This window comes from Netta rufina (genome assembly GCF_964035555.1).
Source record: "Netta rufina genome assembly, chromosome: Z".
Taxonomy (NCBI): domain Eukaryota; kingdom Metazoa; phylum Chordata; class Aves; order Anseriformes; family Anatidae; genus Netta; species Netta rufina.
In genome coordinates, this window is record NC_140126.1 from 26,521,704 (window position 1) to 26,543,572 (window position 21,869).

Here is a 21,869-nt window from a genome sequence, read left to right on the forward strand (position 1 = left end):
CTTACTGTAAGAAAAAAAAAAAAAAAAAAAACACAAAAACTTGCGTTCAAAATCTGACTAAGTTTTAAAGATGGTAAAATTGCAGAACAGATGATGTCAGTTACTATTCTGAGTTTTACCTCAGCAATGAAGAGGAATTATATAAAACAAAGACACATATGGGTGGCACTTCTGCTTTGCTTTAGCAATAGAAGCTGAAGTCTTGATGAGGTGATATGGATCCACATTATTGCTATGTTTAAATAAATGGCATTTCTTTAACAAATGCAGTTAACTAACAGATGAAAAATTGCTTAGTGATGAACATATAATAAATTGTGTGTTTTGGTAGTAAGACTTCTCTATTACTTTTATTCGTTTGTAAACACCTATTTCAAAACTTTGCATTGGAAAATGACAGAAAAATTATATGTTTTTTTTGCTGTTGTCATCAAAGGTCGTAGGAATCTGAGATTAATTATGGAGTATTTACCGTATGGAAGTTTACGAGATTATCTGCAGAAACACAAAGAAAGACTGGACCACAAGAAGCTTTTGCTGTATGCATCTCAGATATGCAAAGTAAGAGGGCTTTCAGATGATTAATATTTTTCAACAATATCTCTCCATTTTGTACAGAAATCAATTGTTTTGGTGTATCCCTTATTGTTGGGCTGCTAGCAAAGCATAGACCTTACAAAATAGCAATGCATATTCATATATTCAAGAACTTTACAAATTTCTGAGTATCTCAGTGGTATTGACTCATCCATCTGCTAACTGAGGGAGAATATTTACCGTTTATTTTACTGTTTGTTTAATTCATATTTTCATTCAGAAGAATTAAAAACTCTTTTATTCCTAATGAGAGCTGGAATAGAATTTTGGAAGAGTTCATATACTTGTCCAAGCAAACACTTTTTGACATACTGTAACTGATTTTTCAGAACTTAGATATTCAGCTATAAACCACTATTAACAGTATGCATATGCTTAAGACATTTTCTTTAAAATGCAAATACTCTTACCTTATTAATCTACTGGAGCAAAAATATATGATTTTTGTGTGAAGAAATAGAGGCCATGGATGTTCACAAAGCTGTAAAAATTAGTCTCACAGATTAGCCCTGAAAATCCCTCATAAAATTCTGAAAAGAGAGGCAAAAATATGATCTCCCTTGTAGCTACTTCATTTCCTCAGAAGCAGGGTGTATACCTGCCCTAGATTTATTCTGTTGTTGTGCTTGAGATATGAGGAACATGGACACTATAGATTTCTCTGCGTGTTCAGCAGCTTGAATAAAGAAAGAAAAGAGCAAAGCAGGCAGATAGACATGCATGCACACACACACACCACGCACACTCTGCTCTCACTGTTCCCCTTCCCCAAGGTAACTTCCATTCCCAGTTTTCCACATCAAGCATGGAAACAGTAGGTTATTTAGTGGGTATTCTTCAGGGTACGTAGCCCCTACCTATTTTCACATATAGTAAACTTGTGTCCTGCCACATTCAGGGCGTTTTCTGTCTGCACTATCCCTAGAAAAGGCCTAACAAGAACGAGGCAGGAGAGTCTCTGCAAAAAGCAAGATCTTCTCCAGGCATTCGAACTTTTCATCTGGTGAACACAGCTTGATAGTTTCCTTCTTGTAACTGGACTGACTTGGTAAACCTTTTAGCTGCTGAACCTGGAGCATGTCCAGATGAATGCTGCATGCTTCTTTATCAGCCGATTCTACGTATTCATGTATTCACTGAAATAAAGCTAGGTGAGTTGTCTCCAGCAAAGCCTCCTAGATGGGCAAGCAGTCTGCAACAGAGCTGAAAACAGGAAATGTTTGGTCTATGGCAAGTGTCAGTCTTCTCACAAAGAGGAAGTATTAAACATGTGACTACCCACAGAAAGAGGGTTCAAAAAGTCCTCTTATCAAGGGGTCCAAAGCAGTAAGTTTCTCTCTAGTAAAAGGTCTCAAGCATTAGAAATTCTCTCGCTATTTTTGCCACAAAATAACTTGGTATCAGTGCTGGTAAATCACCTTAAACAACCTTCCTTCAAGCAAAGATCTGGAAAAGTCTAAAACTCAGCACCACCTAGGAGGAAGGAGACTGAATTTTTCATAGAACAATCAGGGATTTTTGAACAGGCAAAAGCAGCAGCCGCTTACTTGTTTTATTCTGTAGCCATCTCAGCAGACCCTGAGGGATCAGAAGATATCTGCACTGTTCATTCCCAGAAGCAGCTGTGAAAGCTTGTATTTGCAAACCTTCAGGCTTTTAATAAAGTGTCACAGTGACAACAGTTTTTGGGACCCTGGCCTCTGAGACAGATGGATCTGACAGGGGGATTGAAAAGTAGATTTTGGCTTTTGCAGGCAGTGCGAGTATGGCAGGAAACTTTGGAAAAGGAATTAAGGTCAAGAAGGTATAAAGAAAAACGTGGTGTGTTTGTGTGTGTGTGTGTGTACACATGCATATATGTATGCATTTATAAATACATATGTAAGAGAAACATCAAAATACAGCAGGTCTGCAGGATGGTGCTGAAAAATCAGAAACCAGATGGATTGACTTTTTTCTAAGTAGCAGACACCAGGAGTAAGGGAGCTAGAATATGCAGATACTTAAGTGTGAGAACTTCCTGCTTTCATGTGACAAAGCATGGGCACATGCAGTACCAGAAAGTGGGAAGTCCATATGAAGGTTTTACTCTTAAAGAAGCATCTGCAGCTAACATCTAAGGGAGTCAAAGCCCAAGAATTAAAATGGATGTGCTTTGCTTTGACCTCTTTTCACTGTTCTACCTGTAAAGCAGAGGTTATATTGATTGCTCTGATGTTTCTGCAGTATTCTGTTGCTTCAAATTTTTTGCTCAAAGGCTGGTGAGGCACTTAAAACAGGTTGCCCAGAGAGGTTGTGGATGCCCCATCCCTGGAGATGTTCAAGACCAGGTTGAAAGTGGCCCTGAGCAACCTGATCTAGTGGGTGCTGTCCCTGCCCATGGCAGGGGGGTTGGAACTAGGTGATCTTTAAGGTCCCTTCCAACCCAGGCCATTCTATGATTCTGTGATTCAAAACAGCTTATTTTTTTCTTCATAGGATCTAGTGCAGAATTTCACTGTTGATAAAATCTAGAGAGCTAGTGGTTCTGTGCTTAATTTGGAATGCTGAATTAAAAAATAAGGATCTTCAAAGCTGGTTGATGAACTCTGACAAAAATATCCAAGTTATGATTTATGACAAGATATTAAAATTGTAGTGAGTGCCTAATATTACGAAACTGGAATCTGAATGCTTTTCGTTCTTTTAGCTTAACACCTTTTCACCTTTTATTTAGATATTTTTTTTATTTTGCTATGTTTGGTACTATCAGGATCTCAAATCTATTTTTCCTGCTGTGAATTTGTTATGGTTTTTTGTTGTATAAAAATCTTTTTCCTTCTGCTTTGTTGCTCTTGCCTCAAATTTGCGAGAGGAATGAAGGCATGGCTCATACCTGAGGGTTAAGTTGAGTGTAGTTGCTTATTTCTGGTTCCTTACTACTAATCTGTGAGAATTGTCCTGACTTACAGACGACATTTTTTGTACACATCTCATACTGTGAAAAACAGGGTTTTCAGAGATGGCATTTGCTAGGAGTGATATTTCTGTAGATGTAAATCAGTACAGCTATCATTGGGTGCAGCTTGTGTCAGTAGTGCTGTTTGTCTGGTGGCAAGCAATTGGACTCTACAGTCAAATTTTCAAAGAATTTTGGCAACAGAACAACAAATATATATAAATATATATGTAAATATATATATAAACATATATATAAACATATATATAAATATATATATATAAATATATATATATAAATATATATATAAATATATATATAATTATATGTATATTTTTTCCCCTCAGTACATCTGATTTTTGGGATGTTCTTTTTTGCTCTATTGGCCCCACATTTTTTTTAAATGTTTGCTGATAGGGGAAGAAGCTAAGAATAAATTTATTTTTCCATCTCATAATGCTTAAAGTACTTCATGTGTCCTTACTGGAGAGCCCCACAGCGAGCTCTTAAACGATGAAGATGGAAGCATTTGAAACAGTGTAGTTAAACTCAGCTCCTGTCATGCCACAGGATTATGATTTCCATTCAAAATTTGCATGATTTCAAGTAACCATCTCTGTGAGCCTGGAAAATGCCTGTTGTAACAGGAAACTTATTAGTATCAGATAAATTTTAGGTCTGTTTTCAGGACAGTATTTAAAAGTAATAAAAAGGTATAGCATTTCCATTGACTGAGTGTATATGAAACCCAGGAGTCTGGCTTTGAAAAAAGCTAGATTTGGTATTTTTCAGGATGGCAGCAGATAGGTGATTAATGGAGAACAGGGCAGTTCTGAACCCTGTTTTGGAATGAGATGTTCTATATAAACAGCAATGCCATCTAGCGGTACTAGGCAGTAACAAGAATCTGAAAAAAGTTAAAACTTATATCTGATTTTTTTCACTTAAAAAAACAAAAAGGGAGATAAATCTTTTGGAGAGAATAAATCCATAATATTAATGTCCAAAACACTTGAGTTTAGCAATACTACAACATCATTTATTGCTTTTTGGTTGTTGGAGTGACGTTTTCTTGTAAAATTGACGGCCTCCTTGGTGTTTTATTTCACATGTGAGAGTCAAGGATCTTCTAACACTGTGCACCGTCCAACATTGATTGCTGTGTAAGCAAGATTTTCTTTTTTGTAATGCTCTAATACTTTAGCTTGGTTGTCACTTCACTCACTGGCTTCTTCTACACTTTATTGATAGCAAAAATAAGAATGTATATTGGTAAGAAGGGAGCTACAACAGCAGTAAAAGAAGACATGGCTCCAGGCAACTGCAAATATAGCCAGAGAACAGGTGTCAGATCTGAGGAATCATAAAGTTTGATAAAGCAATCAGGATGTGGAAAACGAAGGAAGAAGATTAATAGAAATGGGTAATGAAATAGGAGACTTTTCATATGCCCTGTATTATGTAGTTTAGCCCAAATTTTGTTTCCTTTTACCTATTACTGGCAAATTGCATTTGGAGCTGTAACAGCTATCTAGCTGTGTAATCATGAACTATTGGCTCTGAGAGGTACTCTATGTAGCTGCCATCAGTTAAGTAACGACCCTGCATTTGGAGGAGTAACTCATTAGAGAAGACAAATATTCAACAGTCTTTGGTTTTAACTTTGTCCTTAATTTATCCTTTTAGAGGAAGTGCAGTCACTTAATGCTAAAAGTAACTTTCTTTTCTTTTGTGTCTGTGAATTTTATGCTTAGGGTATGGAGTATCTGGGTACAAAAAGATACGTTCACCGGGATTTAGCAACAAGAAATATCTTAGTGGAGAATGAGAACAGAGTTAAAATTGGAGATTTTGGATTGACTAAAGTCTTGCCACAAGATAAGGAGTACTACAAAGTGAAAGAACCTGGTGAAAGCCCTATATTTTGGTAAGTCTTCTTTTGATATATGAAATCATGGCACGTTTTCAGCTTCGTATTTTCAGCAAATTGTTTTGCATATTGTAGAATTATGAAGTGCAAACTCCAACTCAGTTGTGAAAGCACTGTGAAGGTCAAGCTCATGATATATAACTTTATATGGTGTAAATGTAGGTATTCTCAACATATTTTAATGAAAAAAAAAATACTTAGGTATTTCAAAGATGCCTTAGAAACTGGCTCTTATCTAACATGGGAAAGCTTCTGGACTCTCACAGAGGCCACCATTGCAACCCCCTGCTACTAAACCTTGCCATATAAACCCTATACAACTATACAACCTATACAACTGCATTCAGAATACAAGAACATATACTTCTGTTTTGTGTATTCATAATGAAGACACAGGAGTACTTAGAAAATAGTCTCGCAGATAATTGTGATAAAACCATTTTCTGTCTTGACAATGAAAGAAAATTCAATCTCATACCTGTGATTTTTGTCTATATAGCTGCTGTAGACGCTATTAAAGTGTAATATTTAAAGGATGAATAAAATACTATAAAATGGCATCACAGCTGATGTTTTTGAGAGTTCAGAAGTACCTGGGACACAAGTCAAAGCTTACTGAAAGTGATGGAAGGTGCTTACTGGCTAGAATTGTCTTTCTTTCCAGTCCTTTTCACATTAAAATCTTGTTCAACAAACAAAAAAAAATAGCCTTGGATATAGTAATCACTAGCTGTGTTAGTGTAAGCTAGTTTGTGTTTTTCAGTACCATTTAGTTACTATTAACAGTAATTAGTGAAGGTAATGGTAGGAAACAAGAATGTGCTAATGCCTGTATACTAAGGGTACGTACTTGTGAAAAATCAATCCTGGTCTTAGTAAAAGAAATATATTCAAAACTAAAAAAGCCACAAATCACACATAACAATTTTTTTTTTTGACTATGTCTTGCAGGTATGCTCCAGAATCTCTGACAGAGAGCAAATTTTCTGTGGCCTCAGATGTGTGGAGTTTTGGTGTAGTCTTATATGAACTCTTCACTTATATTGAAAAGAGCAAAAGCCCACCAGCTGTAAGTACATAATGAATGGTTCTCGGAGGTTTATTTAAGTTTTCAGAAAGATAGATTTTTACTGTACTTAAATAGCTTGAGAGTTACTGATCCTTTTCAGATGACACCTTCACATTTGAGACCACATCCAATCAGAAGCAGTAGCATGCTGAGAAACATTACTATCGAGACATAGGAAGCAAAAGAGATCTGGAAAATCACCTGATAGTCTGTGCAAATTTTATCCACACTGTAACTCCCAGCTGTTTGGGAAAGATTTTAAAGTCTCTAAGTATAGATTCATCTTTCTTATCCTTCATGGAGAGCGATCCCAGATGCAACTGTTTCTTTGCAACATGACAAGTATATTTAATGCCATTCCAAATCAAAGGCTAAGCCAAACAATTACTTAAACGTTAAGTTGTTTTAAATGTAGTTACTCTTAAAGTTATTTTGTTATGTTACTCAAACCCAAGCTAATAATCTTTTGAATTTCAGGAAAGAAAGGGAATAATTTTTGCAGACTCTTTACAGATGCTTTTAAGGACAAGTTTACACTAAACAGAAAAATATTACTTCTGCACTACAAAACAGTTCTCCAATTGGAAATGGAGATGTTACTTATACCTAGCATTGTTACTTATACCTAGCATATGTTACTTATACCTAGCATTGCTCTGCAGGCATTACAGGGGAGAGCTGAGTATTATATATGTAGTGGAGCTGTCCTCACTGTTGGCTAGTGTTTCAGTCATGGCAAATGTAGTCTCGAGAGCTCAACGATTGTAGGTAAAAATGTACTTGGAAGACTGCTGCACTGACCTCAGCAGACCTGTAAGTAATTTAATACAATTACTAAACTATCAAGGAAGAACTCTCAAAGCAAGGACAGCACTCCCTGTGTAGGAACAAACAGACATCTGGAATTCTTCAAAGGGACTGTGAGATGGAAAGTAATGGAGTAAGTCATGGGCTCAGTTGGAATATACTTTGAATAAATGAACTTTTTGGGTAGGTTACTCTGTTATGCATCAACAAAAAATCATTTGTACCAATTAGCCAAAGCAGTCTTTCATCATCTTTATAATTATTCATTGTATTATTGACATTGTCTGTTCGCATGTTCTACCAACAGTTATTTCTCATTTTCATATCAAGCATCATTAAAGAAATATATGTAGCATTGGATGAGTAACAGTGCCATTACGTTATGCTTAGAAATTATTTTCAGAATAATTAGATATTATATAATATATATATTATAAATACTTGCTCATTTACTTTTGATCTCTGACATTCTGAGAAATATTTTATCTACTTTCAGTATTATGTTCATTTTGGCTAGCAATATTTATCTAGTGCATTTTGGCTGGCTTTAATTATGCCATCCTTTCTGGCCTGTAGTTACTGATTAATCCTGTTTGTCTTTTTTTTAATACATCAGGAAGTTATTGCCTGTTTTCTGTTTGTTAAGGATTTTTAAAGCATCAAGATCTTGTGTTAATGTTTCAGGAAGATCTTTAAAATTAGCAGTAAGATTTATCCTTTTAAAAGTAGGTAATCATCAGATGATGATAAATATTTTAAAGATTTTAATTTATTGCTTTAGATCTTGTGTATATAATCCTATTGTCTTCCACACACACACAAAAAAAGGTGATTATTAATATTTGTCTGGACTTATAATTTTATCATTGCTATATACTGTGCTATTTATAGAATTTCTAAGGTTTTTCTTATAAAGAGTTTTGCTTTGGTAATGATTTTTCAGCATCCTTTTTTTCCCTTCAAATATTATTTACAATAGTTGGCCTTCTGTTTCAGGAATTCATGCGCATGATTGGCAATGATAAACAAGGGCAGATGATTGTATTTCATTTGATAGAGCTTTTGAAGAATAATGGACGACTGCCAAGACCAGATGGATGCCCTGATGAGGTGAAGTATTATTATAGTAATACATTACTATAGTCTGAAAGGTGCTCAGTAAGGGTGAGTACATGGTAAATGCAAACCTTGTTTCCTTCTGCACGGATTACTGAAATATTTATACAGCCTGAATGGTTGTGCTGTTATTTTATCAGTTACATGATGAGTATAATCACATTTCTTTTATGATTCTTTAGATTGTATTCCCTCAGGAGCCCAGTATGTAGTCCTTCTAAATATACAAAATAGGATTATTGTGGCTGACTGCTACAGTGGAGCACTCAGGCTTCTACTGCAAAAATGTAAATTTATTAAAGCAATGAAGTTAGTATATAGAATTTGGTCCATAGAAGTCCCATATAAACATTCTTGTTCAAAATTGTGAACAGTGGATTTTTTGACGTTTAAAGTTTAGCAGAAAAAAAAAAAAAAGCTTCTTCAGATTTAATGAATCACATTTAATTCCAAGATTAAAAAAAAAAACTTTATCTTGATAATATTTGTTCTCTTGCTCTTTCCTCCTCAAGTACAGGAAAACAACACATGTTTATCATGTATATTATTCATTGTCGAGCATTCTCATCCAGGAGCTACCTGAAGTCTGTAGCCACAATGAATTATATGAATCAGATTTTATATGGTCAGGGCCTTTAGATTTGTACGCAGGTTTTTCATAGATACTGAATTTTATATGCCTATAAAGTCATCTTCAGTGCACACATTAATTCAGTGTTCTTTTATTTTGCTAATACTCCATGTGTTTTTAAAAAAATATTTCTAAGTCTTAATTCTCTGCTCTTTAGAAGAGGGGGCACTTCAGCTTGATTCAAACTAGTAGGGCTGGGTGAGTGAATCAGTAAGGAAAGAATGTTTTATTTGTGTAACTTGTAGCTCAGATCAAATCCTGCATCCCTTTAAAACCAGACACACTTGGCAATAAGTCCTGAAATAATTCATTCAAACCTGGAGACAGAAGAGAGATCAGGGTCAAGTGATCTAGAGGAAAAACAACGGTACAAGTGGGGCAGAGAAGAACTAGTATACAGAAAATTAAAGGAGAAGTTCTGAAGTAACCTTTCTTCTATTATACATATGAGTATAACAACTGTTGAATCACAACTGTTGAATTGCTTAGCTTTTCACAGATAACCTGAATGTCATATTTATATGATAATACAGAATGTGTTATATTGAAACTGACAATATCAGACACTGGAATCTTTGCAAAACTTCAGGTATCAAAGCAAGATGGAAATTCCTCTCTTCTGTCAGAAACTGCTCTTCCCATTTTGATCCTAAGAGGGTAGTCATAACAGATCTTAAATTTTCTGGATGTCTGTAGCATACAAGCTGCTTTAGTTTCAGGTCGATGCAGGAATTCCAGATTTGCTGAAAACAAAAGAACTGAAAGCTACATTTGTCTTGCGAGCCTTGCAGGGAGTTCCTCAGCAATACTTGAGAAAGTGTTGGTAGTATGAGAAGTTGGTAATGATCTGGGTTAAATTAGTGAGAAATGTATAGATAAAGAGGCTGGCATAGAAATCCTATTCTGGGACCAGGTATCAGTTACATGTTTAGGAAAAGAGTGTGGCCAAATGCCTATTGTAATAGAAATATCTTCAAAAAGTTCAGTCAAATTCATTTTTACTAGAAGTAGGTTCAGTTAGTTCTGTCTTCTTTCTGATTAGATATCAAGGATAATGAAGAATTTAATATAAGAATATGGAGAAATGTATGTTATAGTTCTTGGACCAGTTCAGAGTAACTATTAACTGTAGTGCCTGTACCTAATACTGATTTTCTTTGTTTCTCCTCCAGATTTATGCTATCATGAAAGAATGCTGGAACAACAATGTTACCCAGCGCCCCACCTTTAGGGATCTTGCTCAACGAGTGGATCATATAAGGGACAACATGGGTGGATAAGAAAACTGTCCCTCCTTAAGAGGATGCATTGTGATGCAGAACAAAATGTACTTGGTCTGCTGTGTATAATTGACATATGTGCACTTGTGCATCTATCTTTCCTGGGAGTAAAATCTGTGTGGCAAATATCCTATCCGAATCTGCAAACTGAGGAATCCTGCTGGTTTTCTTTATCAGGATATATTTGTTACTATGAGAACATGTTGAAATTCACAATAGGGAGAGAAATTATTTTTCTAAATAAAATAATCTAATATATGGTCAGTCTACAACACCATTATTTGCCTTACTTGGCAGTGCAAAAAAAGAGGTGACTGAAAATATGGTGTGAGTAAGAAATGAAAAGACAGTGTATTTCCTTGTTGAAATGGAGATGCACAGAAAAGACTCCTAGTCCTTTCACTACAAGTCTGTAGTGACTTGGCACCCTGTTTTGTGTGTTGCACAAGGGCTTGTGTTTGTTAATACACTTTTATAACTTTCATTGTTGATGCAGAAATGGCTTCTCTGTATAATGAAATGGAAGTGGTTATGTAATCTGGCAACTTCTACTGTGCCTGTCTGAATCAGTTGTTGGTCAGCAATATATGCAAGGAGACAGAATAGGCTGTGTGATGTATAAAAATACTTAGGGGAAGGGAGCAAATTGTTTTTCATTTGGACAGACAGAAAACTTACCAATGTGAAAATTTTAATTTAAAATGAAAAGGCAAACATTCTTGTTTTTTCTTACTCTTCTTTTCCTGTCTTGATTAAATATTGGATACCCTTAACATATCTAAAGATGTAATATAACAAGTAGAACTGAAGCCATTTTATACAAGATAGTGTCTTCAGTTTGTTTCTGAGTATTGAAAAGCCAAACATATTGCTTTTAAATACTTCTTTTATTCCTTCCATCTTTGTAATTTTCATGTAGTTCTCAGTGTATCTATAAATCGGAAACTTTTTAAAACAGAATTAAAAATATAGAAAATGCCCTCCATTTCCCAGTTGCTCACTTTGATGTCATGATCATCATCGTATACATTCCTCCCAGTACCCTAAAAGAATGCTTATGTCCCCTTATGTCTGATATGGCCAGTCGCAAACACCTTGGGTCAATTTTGCAGTGAATTGACCCAAAGTTATCTGATTTTTTTTTTTTCTGTGGTAAAACCCAATGTAAGACCATTTGGAAGGAGGAAATATAAGTGCAGTTGCTCCACAGTCAGCTAGGGGCAAGAACATGATCCCAGTTATTGATAACTGGAAGGAGGTCAAAACTACTTGAACAGATTACTGTGTATAATTCCAATTTTGAAATAAGTCTAACAAATTTATAGACAAGGCAACTGTTTGGTTTTTGCCTCCAAGCATAAAACTTGGGGAATAATTTCATATCTCAAAGCAGTAAAGGTTTCAGGTTTTGTTTATTTTAAATTCAAATATATATATATATATATATATATTTTTTTTTTTTACTTAGATATTGTTGTAAAGTACAATGCTGGTTCTTCTTGGATGTTTGCTGAGAGAGGCTCAATCAAAGCTACATAACTCGGCAAACTCTTGAAATGCACATTTGTATTTAAAATGAAGTGTTCATTTCTGAAATTCGTGGCAGTGAATATGTGAAATAGAGGAGTTACTTCACTCTGAGGCCTCATTAAGATTTATGATTTAAATACATCCATCTTATCATAAGTTTAAGTACCTCAATTTAAAAGAAGTAAAAATTCCTTATTCGATTAACATTGTGCCAGTATTGAAAAGTTTTGTACCACTATGATGTTTCTCTCCCACAATCACTCGTTCCAAATTCTGATTGTATAATATGGGAGATTGGTAAGTAGCGAAGGGGCACCATCAGTCCTCTTTCTGCCCATTGCATTTAATAAAAATTTTTGTTGGTTTTCTTGCCACCAAACTCTTGCATAGATAATTTTTAAACTAATTTCACAAGCAGCTTTCAAGCTGCAAATAATTTTAAAGTGCTTTGTTCAATTTAACATGTTTTCTCTACTTCTATACATTGCTTTCAAGATGATTTAAAAATTTCATGCAAGAAATGTCTTTGAATGTTTAGTCTCAGTTGTGTGTATGTGGTGGTTTTTTTTGTTTGTTTGTTTGTTTTGGTAGCAAGAGAAGGTAAAGCTTTAAAGCATTGAAACAGCATTTTAGCTGGAATAACATATGCAGGAACTATGTAAAATTTGCAGTGTATGACAGTGAGTAGCCAATTGGTTTCCAATATATAATAGACTAAACATAATTTATGTAAAAATCTCAGGGAGGTTTGTCTAATGCAATGAAGAGATCTTCCAGTCTGCTCTTTTTTCAAGTGAATAAAAAGTCTTTTGCTTGTTCTACTACAGTATGACTGATTACATAGTCTATTTGATTGCTTAAATATAGTGTGGAACTCAAGGATAATTTTTAAGTGTTTTTGTGGATTTTTTACTTAAATACTTTATAATTTTAGAGGAAGCCATATCTTTACACTGCAGTATAATTGTGTGCTGTTGGTCAGGAACATATTTAGTCCATTGTAACAAGTCTGTGCAAAGGGCTTTATCATTCAGGATGAGTACTCTCAGCTGGGTGAATAGGACCAAGTAGTGCTTAGGACTCAGGGGATGTGTGATCACCTGCAGTGTCAATGTTTAGGTCCTGGTGCAGACAGAATCATGGTTTTCTCAAAAAGCTGTTGAAGATGTAAATGCAGTGATTTGCTGAATTTGCTAATGCCAAATGTAACCTTTTTTTTTTAATTAAAAAAAAAAAAAAACATAAAAATGGCAATTCAAAAGCTCTGAGATCTACAGTAGAGTTGTATAATGCCATATTTTTATATAGTCTTTGTATTAACAGAATCAGTTTTTGTTTTAGAATCTTTCTTCAGTTGGCATTGCATTTGTCACACTTCAGTGTAATCAATATGCTACTCAAAATGCTGTGATTTGTTGTAGGAAAAGTGCTGTTTTATGCATACATGACTGCTGCTATGATGTAGAATTAAAATCCTAACTACTGCTTTGCACTTATATTTGAAGTGAAAGAATTTTTCAGTAAGTGCACAATGTATCTTAAAAAAATCTCTGCAAACAAGTATTGTCTAAAATAATATTGGTTTGTTGCCTATCGGTATAAATATGCTAAGCTTCAAAATCCATTTTAAACATATTCCACAACCTTGCAACAGTCATGTAATAAGCCAGATGAGGAATGGATTTTCAAGAAAAGAAACCCAAATTCTGTCGAGTCATGATATTGATTAAAAGCTTCCACAGTTGAGATAATTATTATTATACATACAGACAAATAACTGTAAAAAAAGATGTAAAATTATTTTTAGAAATCAAGTTTTTGATTTTTACATTTGGTTGAGATATGGCCAACTGTCTTGATATATGTGAGAAAAGATGTTGCTGCATAAGGTATGAAGAAATGTAACTCTTGTGTAAAGAAAGCAAGCTTTTCAGGAATGTATGATCTGGAGGATAGACCTGGAGGACAGACTTCTGAGAGTAAGAATGGAAGTTCAGAAGAACAAGAAGACTGTTGGAAAAAGGCTGATGTTACACAACAAAGAAGCTTTCTGAAATAAGAAATGCACAATGATTTATGAAAAACTGATATTGTCTACTGAAAATGCCATATCATGACAAATATTTGCCGATGTATTTCTTAGCTGTGTATTGTCTGCCTTAAATGTAAAATACTCACAGAGACCTAACTTGTTGGAAAAAATTCAAGGGTTGCTATACCAAAAGAAACTGCATAAAGTTATGCAACGCCAGACAGCAATTTTGAAAGATGTTTGACTAAGAAGGGTTTTTTTCTGAATTTTGCTTTCTGAATAAGAGGTTTACAATACTTTATATTAAAGTAGAAAAAGTCCCTTTGGGGGAAGGGAGAAAAAAACACGTGCTACTTGTAGTTGGACTGCAAACATTTGAGCACATGGCTTATTGAAGAGAACGTGAAGGGGATATTTTCTAGCAAACTGTGTATTAATAACTGAAAACTGTGCATTTCTTTTGAGTATGGTTAGTAAAAATAAAATAAATACAATGAAAGGCGCATGCCTGCAAAGATTTTCATTTATATAATACTTAAAATTATTTTATGGTGTTCAAGTTGCTATTGAAGAGAACTGCTCTGTTTAAAGGGGTATAATACAGCACACACAAGTTTGTGACTTTCCCAGAATTAGCCATATGTAGTGTTTATCTTTTTGTAAGGAATCTTTATGTACCAAACAAAAAGCTGAGTGCTCCCTAAAAACAAGACTGATTTGATCTACCCCTTATTAAGCTGGTTATTGTGGGATGACTCTTTACTTTCAGTATTTAGTGAGAGGCCAAGAAGAACTAACAGACTGACTGGTACCAGGGTACGGTTCTTCGGAATTTCTAACACCAGTAAACTATTATGCAAACATGCAAATCAAGAGATTATTCCATTAATTTGTCTTTATTGTAGGATTTTCCTGTAATTTTGAATTCCTGGGAAACATGGAGATTATCAACAGTTACTCTTGGAAAGAGTTGATGCAGATCTTTTTTTAAATTACATTTGGAGAAGTGCAATGACAACACAAAATACACAAATACACAGAATCTGCAGATAAATACACAAATATATGCTTAAGCTAGTATACTGTGGTGGAAGTAAAACATTGTTCAGTTACACTTCCAACTCATACCACCCTAATGAAGTTTTAAAGGTTATTGTAGGCAGTGTTCCTCCTGACAACTACCAAAGATCATTGAGGATCTTTAATTGTTATAGGAAACAAATTTTAGATAATGAAAAAGTTAGAAGAAAATACTGATGTTCTCACATGATTATTGTATAATGTATGATAGTAAGTGTGGCACAATATAGCCTTTAGTTCCTCTTCATGCTCTTGAAATAGTGTGATGTTCTGCCTTTACTTTGAGATAAATATTCATAACATTCTTCTTTGGGGCTTACTTGACAAGGTTTGGGTAACTGGGGTGGGGGATTGGGGAGGTGCTGCAGAGGTGGCCTCTCTGAGCAGAGCTCAGCAGCTGCCTCATGTCAGACCAGAGCCAGCTCCAGATGGCTCCAAAGGGGACCTGCTGCTGGCCAGAGACAGGCCAAGGAGCGATGCTGAGTGGGCCTCTGGGAGAGCAAATTGAAGGAAGGGTGGCAGAAAAGCACAAGACCTGCACACAACCCTTGCAGCCCCCCAGGTCAGTGCAGCAGGAGGGCAGGAGGTGCTCCAGGCAGGCAGCAGCAGTTCTCCTGCAGCCTGTGCAGGGAGAGGCCCCTGGTGGAGCAGGCTGTACCCCTGCAGCCCATGGGTCCCACATGGAGCAGATCTCCATGCTGCAGCCCCCCCATGGGTGAAGGAGCCCCTGGCAGGTCTGGGGGAACTGCTGCCTGTAGGGGACCCGTGCTGGAGCAGTTTGCTCCTGGGGGATGGATGGACCCCATGGTACGGAACTGTGTGGGAGCAGTGCTTGGAGAGCTGCTGCCTGTGGGCAGCCCCCACAGGGGGCTCAGTTTGGGAAGGACCCCACATGGAGCAGAGGCAGAGAGGGATGTGAAGGAGTGGTGGAGATGAAGCGAGAGGGACTGACCACAGGTCCATTCCCTGCTCCTATGCACCACTTGGCAGGAGGACATAGAAGAGGGAGGGTGGAAGTGAAGATGTTTTTAGTTTGCTTTTACTTTCTCACTGTTCTAGTCTGTTAGTAATAGGCAGTAAATTGTATTAATTTTCCTATTGAGTCTGTTTTGCCTGTGATGGTAGTTGATGGTATCTCAACCCATGAGATATTTTCATATTTTTCCTCCTTTTCCTTTGAGGAGGAGGAGTGAGAAATGGTGTGGTGGCGGTGTTGAGCTGCCCATTGGCGTGAAACCACCACATAAGGTAGGAGGAAGTGCAGAAACATTAAATTTTAAGGTACTAACTAAGAAATGCTCATAGAAGTAGAACAAGATAAAATTGAAAATGCTTGAAGTTTTAGGTAACTAATTATTTTGAGCAATATGGAAGCATCAGGAATAGAAGGAATTCCAGAACTTGTAGCTAGATAATACTGTAGCACAGCAAGTACTGAATTCTGATAAAATTTATAGAACTGTGGTTTTGTTTGTTTGTTTTATCTGTGTTTGGCTGCATTTTCTGTATGGTGCCATGCCATAAAACTTCAACTCAGTGAGCAATATCTATTAAAAATAAGAATGCATCTATAAAAGCACCTCTATATCACTTGTGTTTCCTGCTAGTAATTTTCCCTCTAGTGTTATAAAGATGTGAAACCTTTAGTGAATTTATAAAAATACATTCACATTCATGTAAGTTGACTAAAAAAAAAGAAGTGAAATAGTCATTTCTGCAACAACATGAGATCACTACTGGAAGTCTGTGTAGTAGTGGAGCCATTATGTTCGGATCCATTTTTGGTCTTTGCTTTCTGTGTAAGTTTTATTGGAGACATGTAAATCCTCTCCCCCCCTTTCTTTTTTTTTTTTTTTTTTTTTTTTTTTTGAGGGGGGTGGGGTGGGGTGGGACAGGGTAAATGCACTACTGCCTCTCCTCTGAATTGCACTATTTCTGTGGTGAGATACTTGGAATTCTTCGGCCAATTCATCTTTCTTCCCTTTGTCAAGGTTATTCCGAGACTACAAAAAAAGTGGGATTTCTGTTCTTGTTGCTTCCTGTACAACTGCAGGGATTATCTGCTTTTATGAGGGCATACAATGCTTGTGATAGCACTCCACATCAGTATCACACTTTTGTGACGCACATACTGTGCTATGGTATTAACTTTAGAAAACTGGAATTTGATGGCAAATAGCAGCTTAGAAGGTAACAATTACCATATTAAAGCCAAAGAAAATTGGACTAAGAAGTAAAACTTGGAAAAACCCTGGTGTATAATAATTGTATGGATAGAATTCACAAAGCCAGATGCTGCTGTTGCAAACAGGTAAAAAAGCAAGAGAACCTGAAGAATTAAATCTGGAAAATGCTGCAATAAGTGGTAAGAGCAGAGACATGAATCATTCATAAACCAACTTATATTTAATTCTTCCTTTCTAGAGGATAGTATCTAGCTGATAAACGGTTGTGTCACTTAAACCTCTTCAAAGAAGTGTTTGAGCTGTGGTTTGAAGTACTGCTGACACTGAGACTTAAGAAACACAGAGTGGAGCTTCAGTGCTTGCTGGCATTGCCTTGTCGTGCAAGAGCCGCTGGAGCAGCCAGAGGGGCAGGGATCTCCCCCTGCGTGGGATCCATATCTGGCAGGGTGCTCTGTGCCAAGAGCTGCCTCAGGAAGACATGCTGGTTTTGTCAGCTGGCTAAAATGAGGCCCGTACACTGCAAGGGGGTTTTGGAGAACATTGCATTCCTAGCAGTCGTGATTCACGGTTTGTTGCCACTAGGGCAATGCGCACACACATCCCTAGGGATGAGTTCCAGGCTGGGGACCGCTGAATCTCCAAGCAGCCATGTGACAGCCAGGTGTTTGCAGGGACGTCGTGCAGGGGACTTCCATGAGGCCTCAGGAGTGTGTCCTTCTGTACCATGGCCATTGTGCCTATTGGAGCAGGGGGCATAGGTCACGTATTTTTTTGTAATGCTATCATTAAATAGATAAATGAACAAATAATACTAATTGAGCTAAATGACAGTTGTGGGGGAACAGCAGCAAAAGTTAAAGAAAGCACATCTGAGCTTCTAACACAAGAAAGCAGATTACTGGAGAATGAACAATGAATGAATGAATGAATGAAGTTTGGGAGCAGGAGCTTGTATTTAGAATGTGAAGGCTCAGGTTAATAAATGTGCATCTGGAAATGGTTTTCCCTTCTTTTTGCTTCTGTACTCTTGATCTCTTGATTTGTAACAGTGTTTTTCTCTTAGCAGAATGGCATCCAATATTGAAAGGTCTGTGCAAGACAAAACAAACTTCAAATCTGTGGGGAAGATCAAAATAAATAATACTTGTATGTCAGCAAGGTATGAGCCTTCGTTTCTCGGGATTAAGAAAGGTTTTATTACTTTGTTGTGAACTGTACAACGCTAAGGCTAGTAACACTATGTGGAAGTTGATATGGTAATACCATGACATCCTTACAAGACTTTTGGGACATCCAATGATGCAAGTGTCTAGACAAATATGCAGTTATGGGAACAAAATGGTGTGGAGAGAAAAAAAAAAAAAAAAAAAAAAAAAAAAGAAGCTGCCCTAAAGGAGCTTTAACCTTCTGTACTGGGACTGTTGGGTCCCTGAGGACCTGGGGCTACAGACTACATAAATGAGGACAGCAAAGATAAAAGTCATGCTCAAGTTCAAGTGTGTGATCAGGATATATTTTAGTTAAATACAACCAATTTTGACTTGGTAGTGTACAATTGAATGCTGCATGGTGGGAGAGAATTAACATTGTATTTCATTCTCTCTGAAAGTTGTCTTATTACTGATTTCCTAAAAATAATAATAATAATAATAATAATAAAATAGTCCTACAAATGTAGTATCTAGTAGAGATTTTGTTTTGACATCTACTTTTTTTCTTAGACAACTTATTTTAACTTTATTCTTCATACCTCTATAACAAATTCTACAGAGTAAAATGTCATTAAGTAAATAAATATTAGTAAATAAGTTGTTTTAATTAGTCAATTAAATATAGCTGAGTATATAGTCTAAGCATCTTGCAATTCATGTAAAATTGCAGTAACTTCCCCTCAACATGAACTCTAGTTAGTAACTACCATCTTGTGTGTTAATTAGCACATCTGATTTCAACAACAGAGCAACTAAAGTTAGGCAATTACATCAAGAGAAGTAGAGAAGAGAGTAGAAATGTGGATGGTAAATGTGTTGCCTGAGCTGCAGCTGACTGAGCTCTAGACAAATCTCTGGTCTTTTCTGGCTATGCCATTAGAAGCTCTCAGTTTACTATTAGAAGTGGCTTTTCCTCCAAAAATCTATCTATCTATCTATCTATCTATCTATCTATCTATCTATCTATCTGTCTATCTATCAATTAAACAGGTAAATCAAACTTAATACGGAGTCTGTGTACAGCAGCTTCCATATCTGAAGCACATGACTTATCAAAAAACAAGCAAACAAAAAACGCAGAGGATTTCACCTACAACTGAATAGAACTCTCAAAAGACCTCAAATAAAATTTAAGGCTGAGTCTAAACTTGGCTTCAGCCTTCAGCAGAAGAGTATCTGACACAGGAACATGAATTCCTCTATTCCGTTAATGAGAGGTATGGCTATTTAACAGGATGTTTTCAGAGCAACTAAAAACAAAACAAACAAAAAGCAGTTTCCTAAAGATTTAAAGAATTTCTCCACTAAAAACCAAACAGAACCAAACAGGTTGGAATCCCATTACAAACTGAATCCTTAAGCAGGGTGAGATGGGAAAAAATGTGGATAATTTCAGAAATCCAAGGAGAATTCCCAAAGTGGGAGAACACCAAATTCATTAAAAGAGAGGACTGTTAAGTGAATTTTAAATGAACTAACATAGACAGCACTTAAATTTTAAGGTATATTTCAGACAAATGGATGGAGCAATTGAATGAGTGTATCATAATCAAGTCCTTTTTTTATACCACAAGCCACTTATGAAGACTGTATCCTGAACTAATTATTTTCTAGTATTTATAAAGAAGTTGTCATTAAAGAGATGAGGTCTTATTTTTTCCTTCCTTCCTTCCTTCCTTCCTTCCTTCCTTCCTTCCTTCCTTCCTTCCTTCCTTCCTTCCTTCCTTCCTTCCTTCCTTCCTTCCTTCCTTCCTTCCTTCCTTCCTTCCTTCCTTTCTCTCTCTCTCTCTCTCTCTCTCTCTTTCTCTCTTTCTCTCTTCTTCTTCTTGTTTTCTTTCTAATTGTTTCTTTGCAGACCTACCTCTCTTGCTATAGTGAAGTTATTCCTTGACAGGTACTTTTCCAGCATGCTACAAAAACATTTCAGCAGTGAGGATCCCATAAGCTCTACAGAAAATCTCTTCCTGTGATTACTTTTCCTTACTCTTCAAAAGGCTCCTGGTTCTAAAATACCTTTCTATAATGTAAACACATCACTCTTTGTCCTATGCTGCTTATGTGAATTTTCTTTCTTTCATCTTTTCTGTTTACATATCTGAAGACTTCTGTGTATCCTTGCTTCAGTCTTTTTTTTTTTCTCTGTATAAAACAAAAGCCATTTCCACATTCTTTCTTCATTATAGCCACATTTCCTACATCTTTGATACTTCTTGTTACTCTTTCACAGACTTTCTCCTTGCCAGTTGGTATTGTCCAAAACTGGGCACAGTACTGCAGGCCTTACTTGTTCACAATAGAAGAACTATTTCACATATCTTAAAGATAAAATTCTCATTTATATGTCCCTCTATGACATTTGCCTCTATTTGCAACAATACGATATCATTATCTCATTCTGTGATCATCCATAACCCGAGATTCTTTTCTATAACCAGAAACTGCTTGTATTTGTGTTTTCAATTATTTCTAAATGTAGGGAACAGTTTCCCTAATTTTTGAAAACCAGTCTCAACTCTTTATCTTCTAAAATAATTCCAGTCCCTTCCTTCTAAATGCCATCTGTGAATTCTTCTGTATCATTTCTCTAGTTCTTTCTGCATATTTATTGTCTCCCTTCTTGCAGTCAATTAACGAAAATGTCAAATAGTACCAGACCTAGAAGAAGATCTTCCTTGTCAGTAGTCTCTCTTCCTTGTCAGTACACCTTTGATAAATGGCTGGAATACAATACTGAGGGACTCTGACAGTGTTTTTCTCCTAAAGGTTTAGTTCAGCTTGTGTTACCCTGGATTACTTGCAATGATTGTCAAATAAGTCTGTGTAAAAATTTTTGCTGCCAACATATGAGACAACTTACCACAAGGGCTGGAAGATTATTTTTTTCCTCACAAATCCATGATGGCTGTTGTTCATCACTTTCTTTCACCTTCATCACCAGCATATTGTTCGTTTGACTGTTTGTTATGTTTCTGCTTGCCCCCTAAATTGCAGTCAGAGTGATTGTTCTGTAGTTCTTTGTCTAATTTTTAAACGGACCTTATATTTGTCTTTTCCAAACATCTGAAAGCTCTCTTGTCCACTTTGAATTCCCACAGATATCAGATATGTATCTGGGAATTTAAGGCTTCAGCCTGGGGGATTGTGATGGGTTGACCTTGGCTGGTCACCAGAAACCCACGCAGCTGCTCTCTCACACCCCATCCTCAGCAAGATGTAGGGAGAAAGTACAATGCAAAACTTGTTAATTGAGATAAGGATAGAAAACTCACTTGCCATGGACCACTGTGAAGAGCCTTGCCCCTTGATGATCTCCCTACAGTTAGGGAGTGTCTATGTTGTAATTTTTTGACTCCACTAAATGAAGTATACAGATCACCACACAATTCTTCTAAAGTAAATTGGTTATTTTTTCTGTACTTAGTTGGTAAACATTAGTAAACTTAAACGTCTTACACTATCCTA

General features: G+C 36.2%; 1 protein-coding gene across 9 annotated transcripts in view; it reads left to right on the forward strand.

Moving 5' to 3' along the window:
* JAK2 (Janus kinase 2) overlaps positions 1 to 14,375 on the forward strand; it is a 92,392-nt gene extending 78,017 nt beyond the window's left edge. For 8 of the 9 annotated variants that reach the window (XM_084305493.1, XM_084305498.1, XM_084305495.1 and 5 more), the window contains 5 exons: positions 437 to 561; positions 5,290 to 5,462; positions 6,417 to 6,534; positions 8,338 to 8,451; positions 10,261 to 14,375. In XM_084305493.1, the coding sequence (XP_084161619.1) occupies positions 437 to 561; positions 5,290 to 5,462; positions 6,417 to 6,534; positions 8,338 to 8,451; positions 10,261 to 10,368 (638 nt within the window). In that variant the 3' untranslated portion in view covers positions 10,369 to 14,375. Of the gene's footprint in view, positions 1 to 436; positions 562 to 5,289; positions 5,463 to 6,416; positions 6,535 to 7,381; positions 7,666 to 8,337; positions 8,452 to 10,260 lie in introns of those variants that run through there. The other variant, XM_084305499.1, reaches the window with a different exon arrangement.
* The last annotated feature ends 7,494 nt before the right edge of the window (positions 14,376 to 21,869 follow it).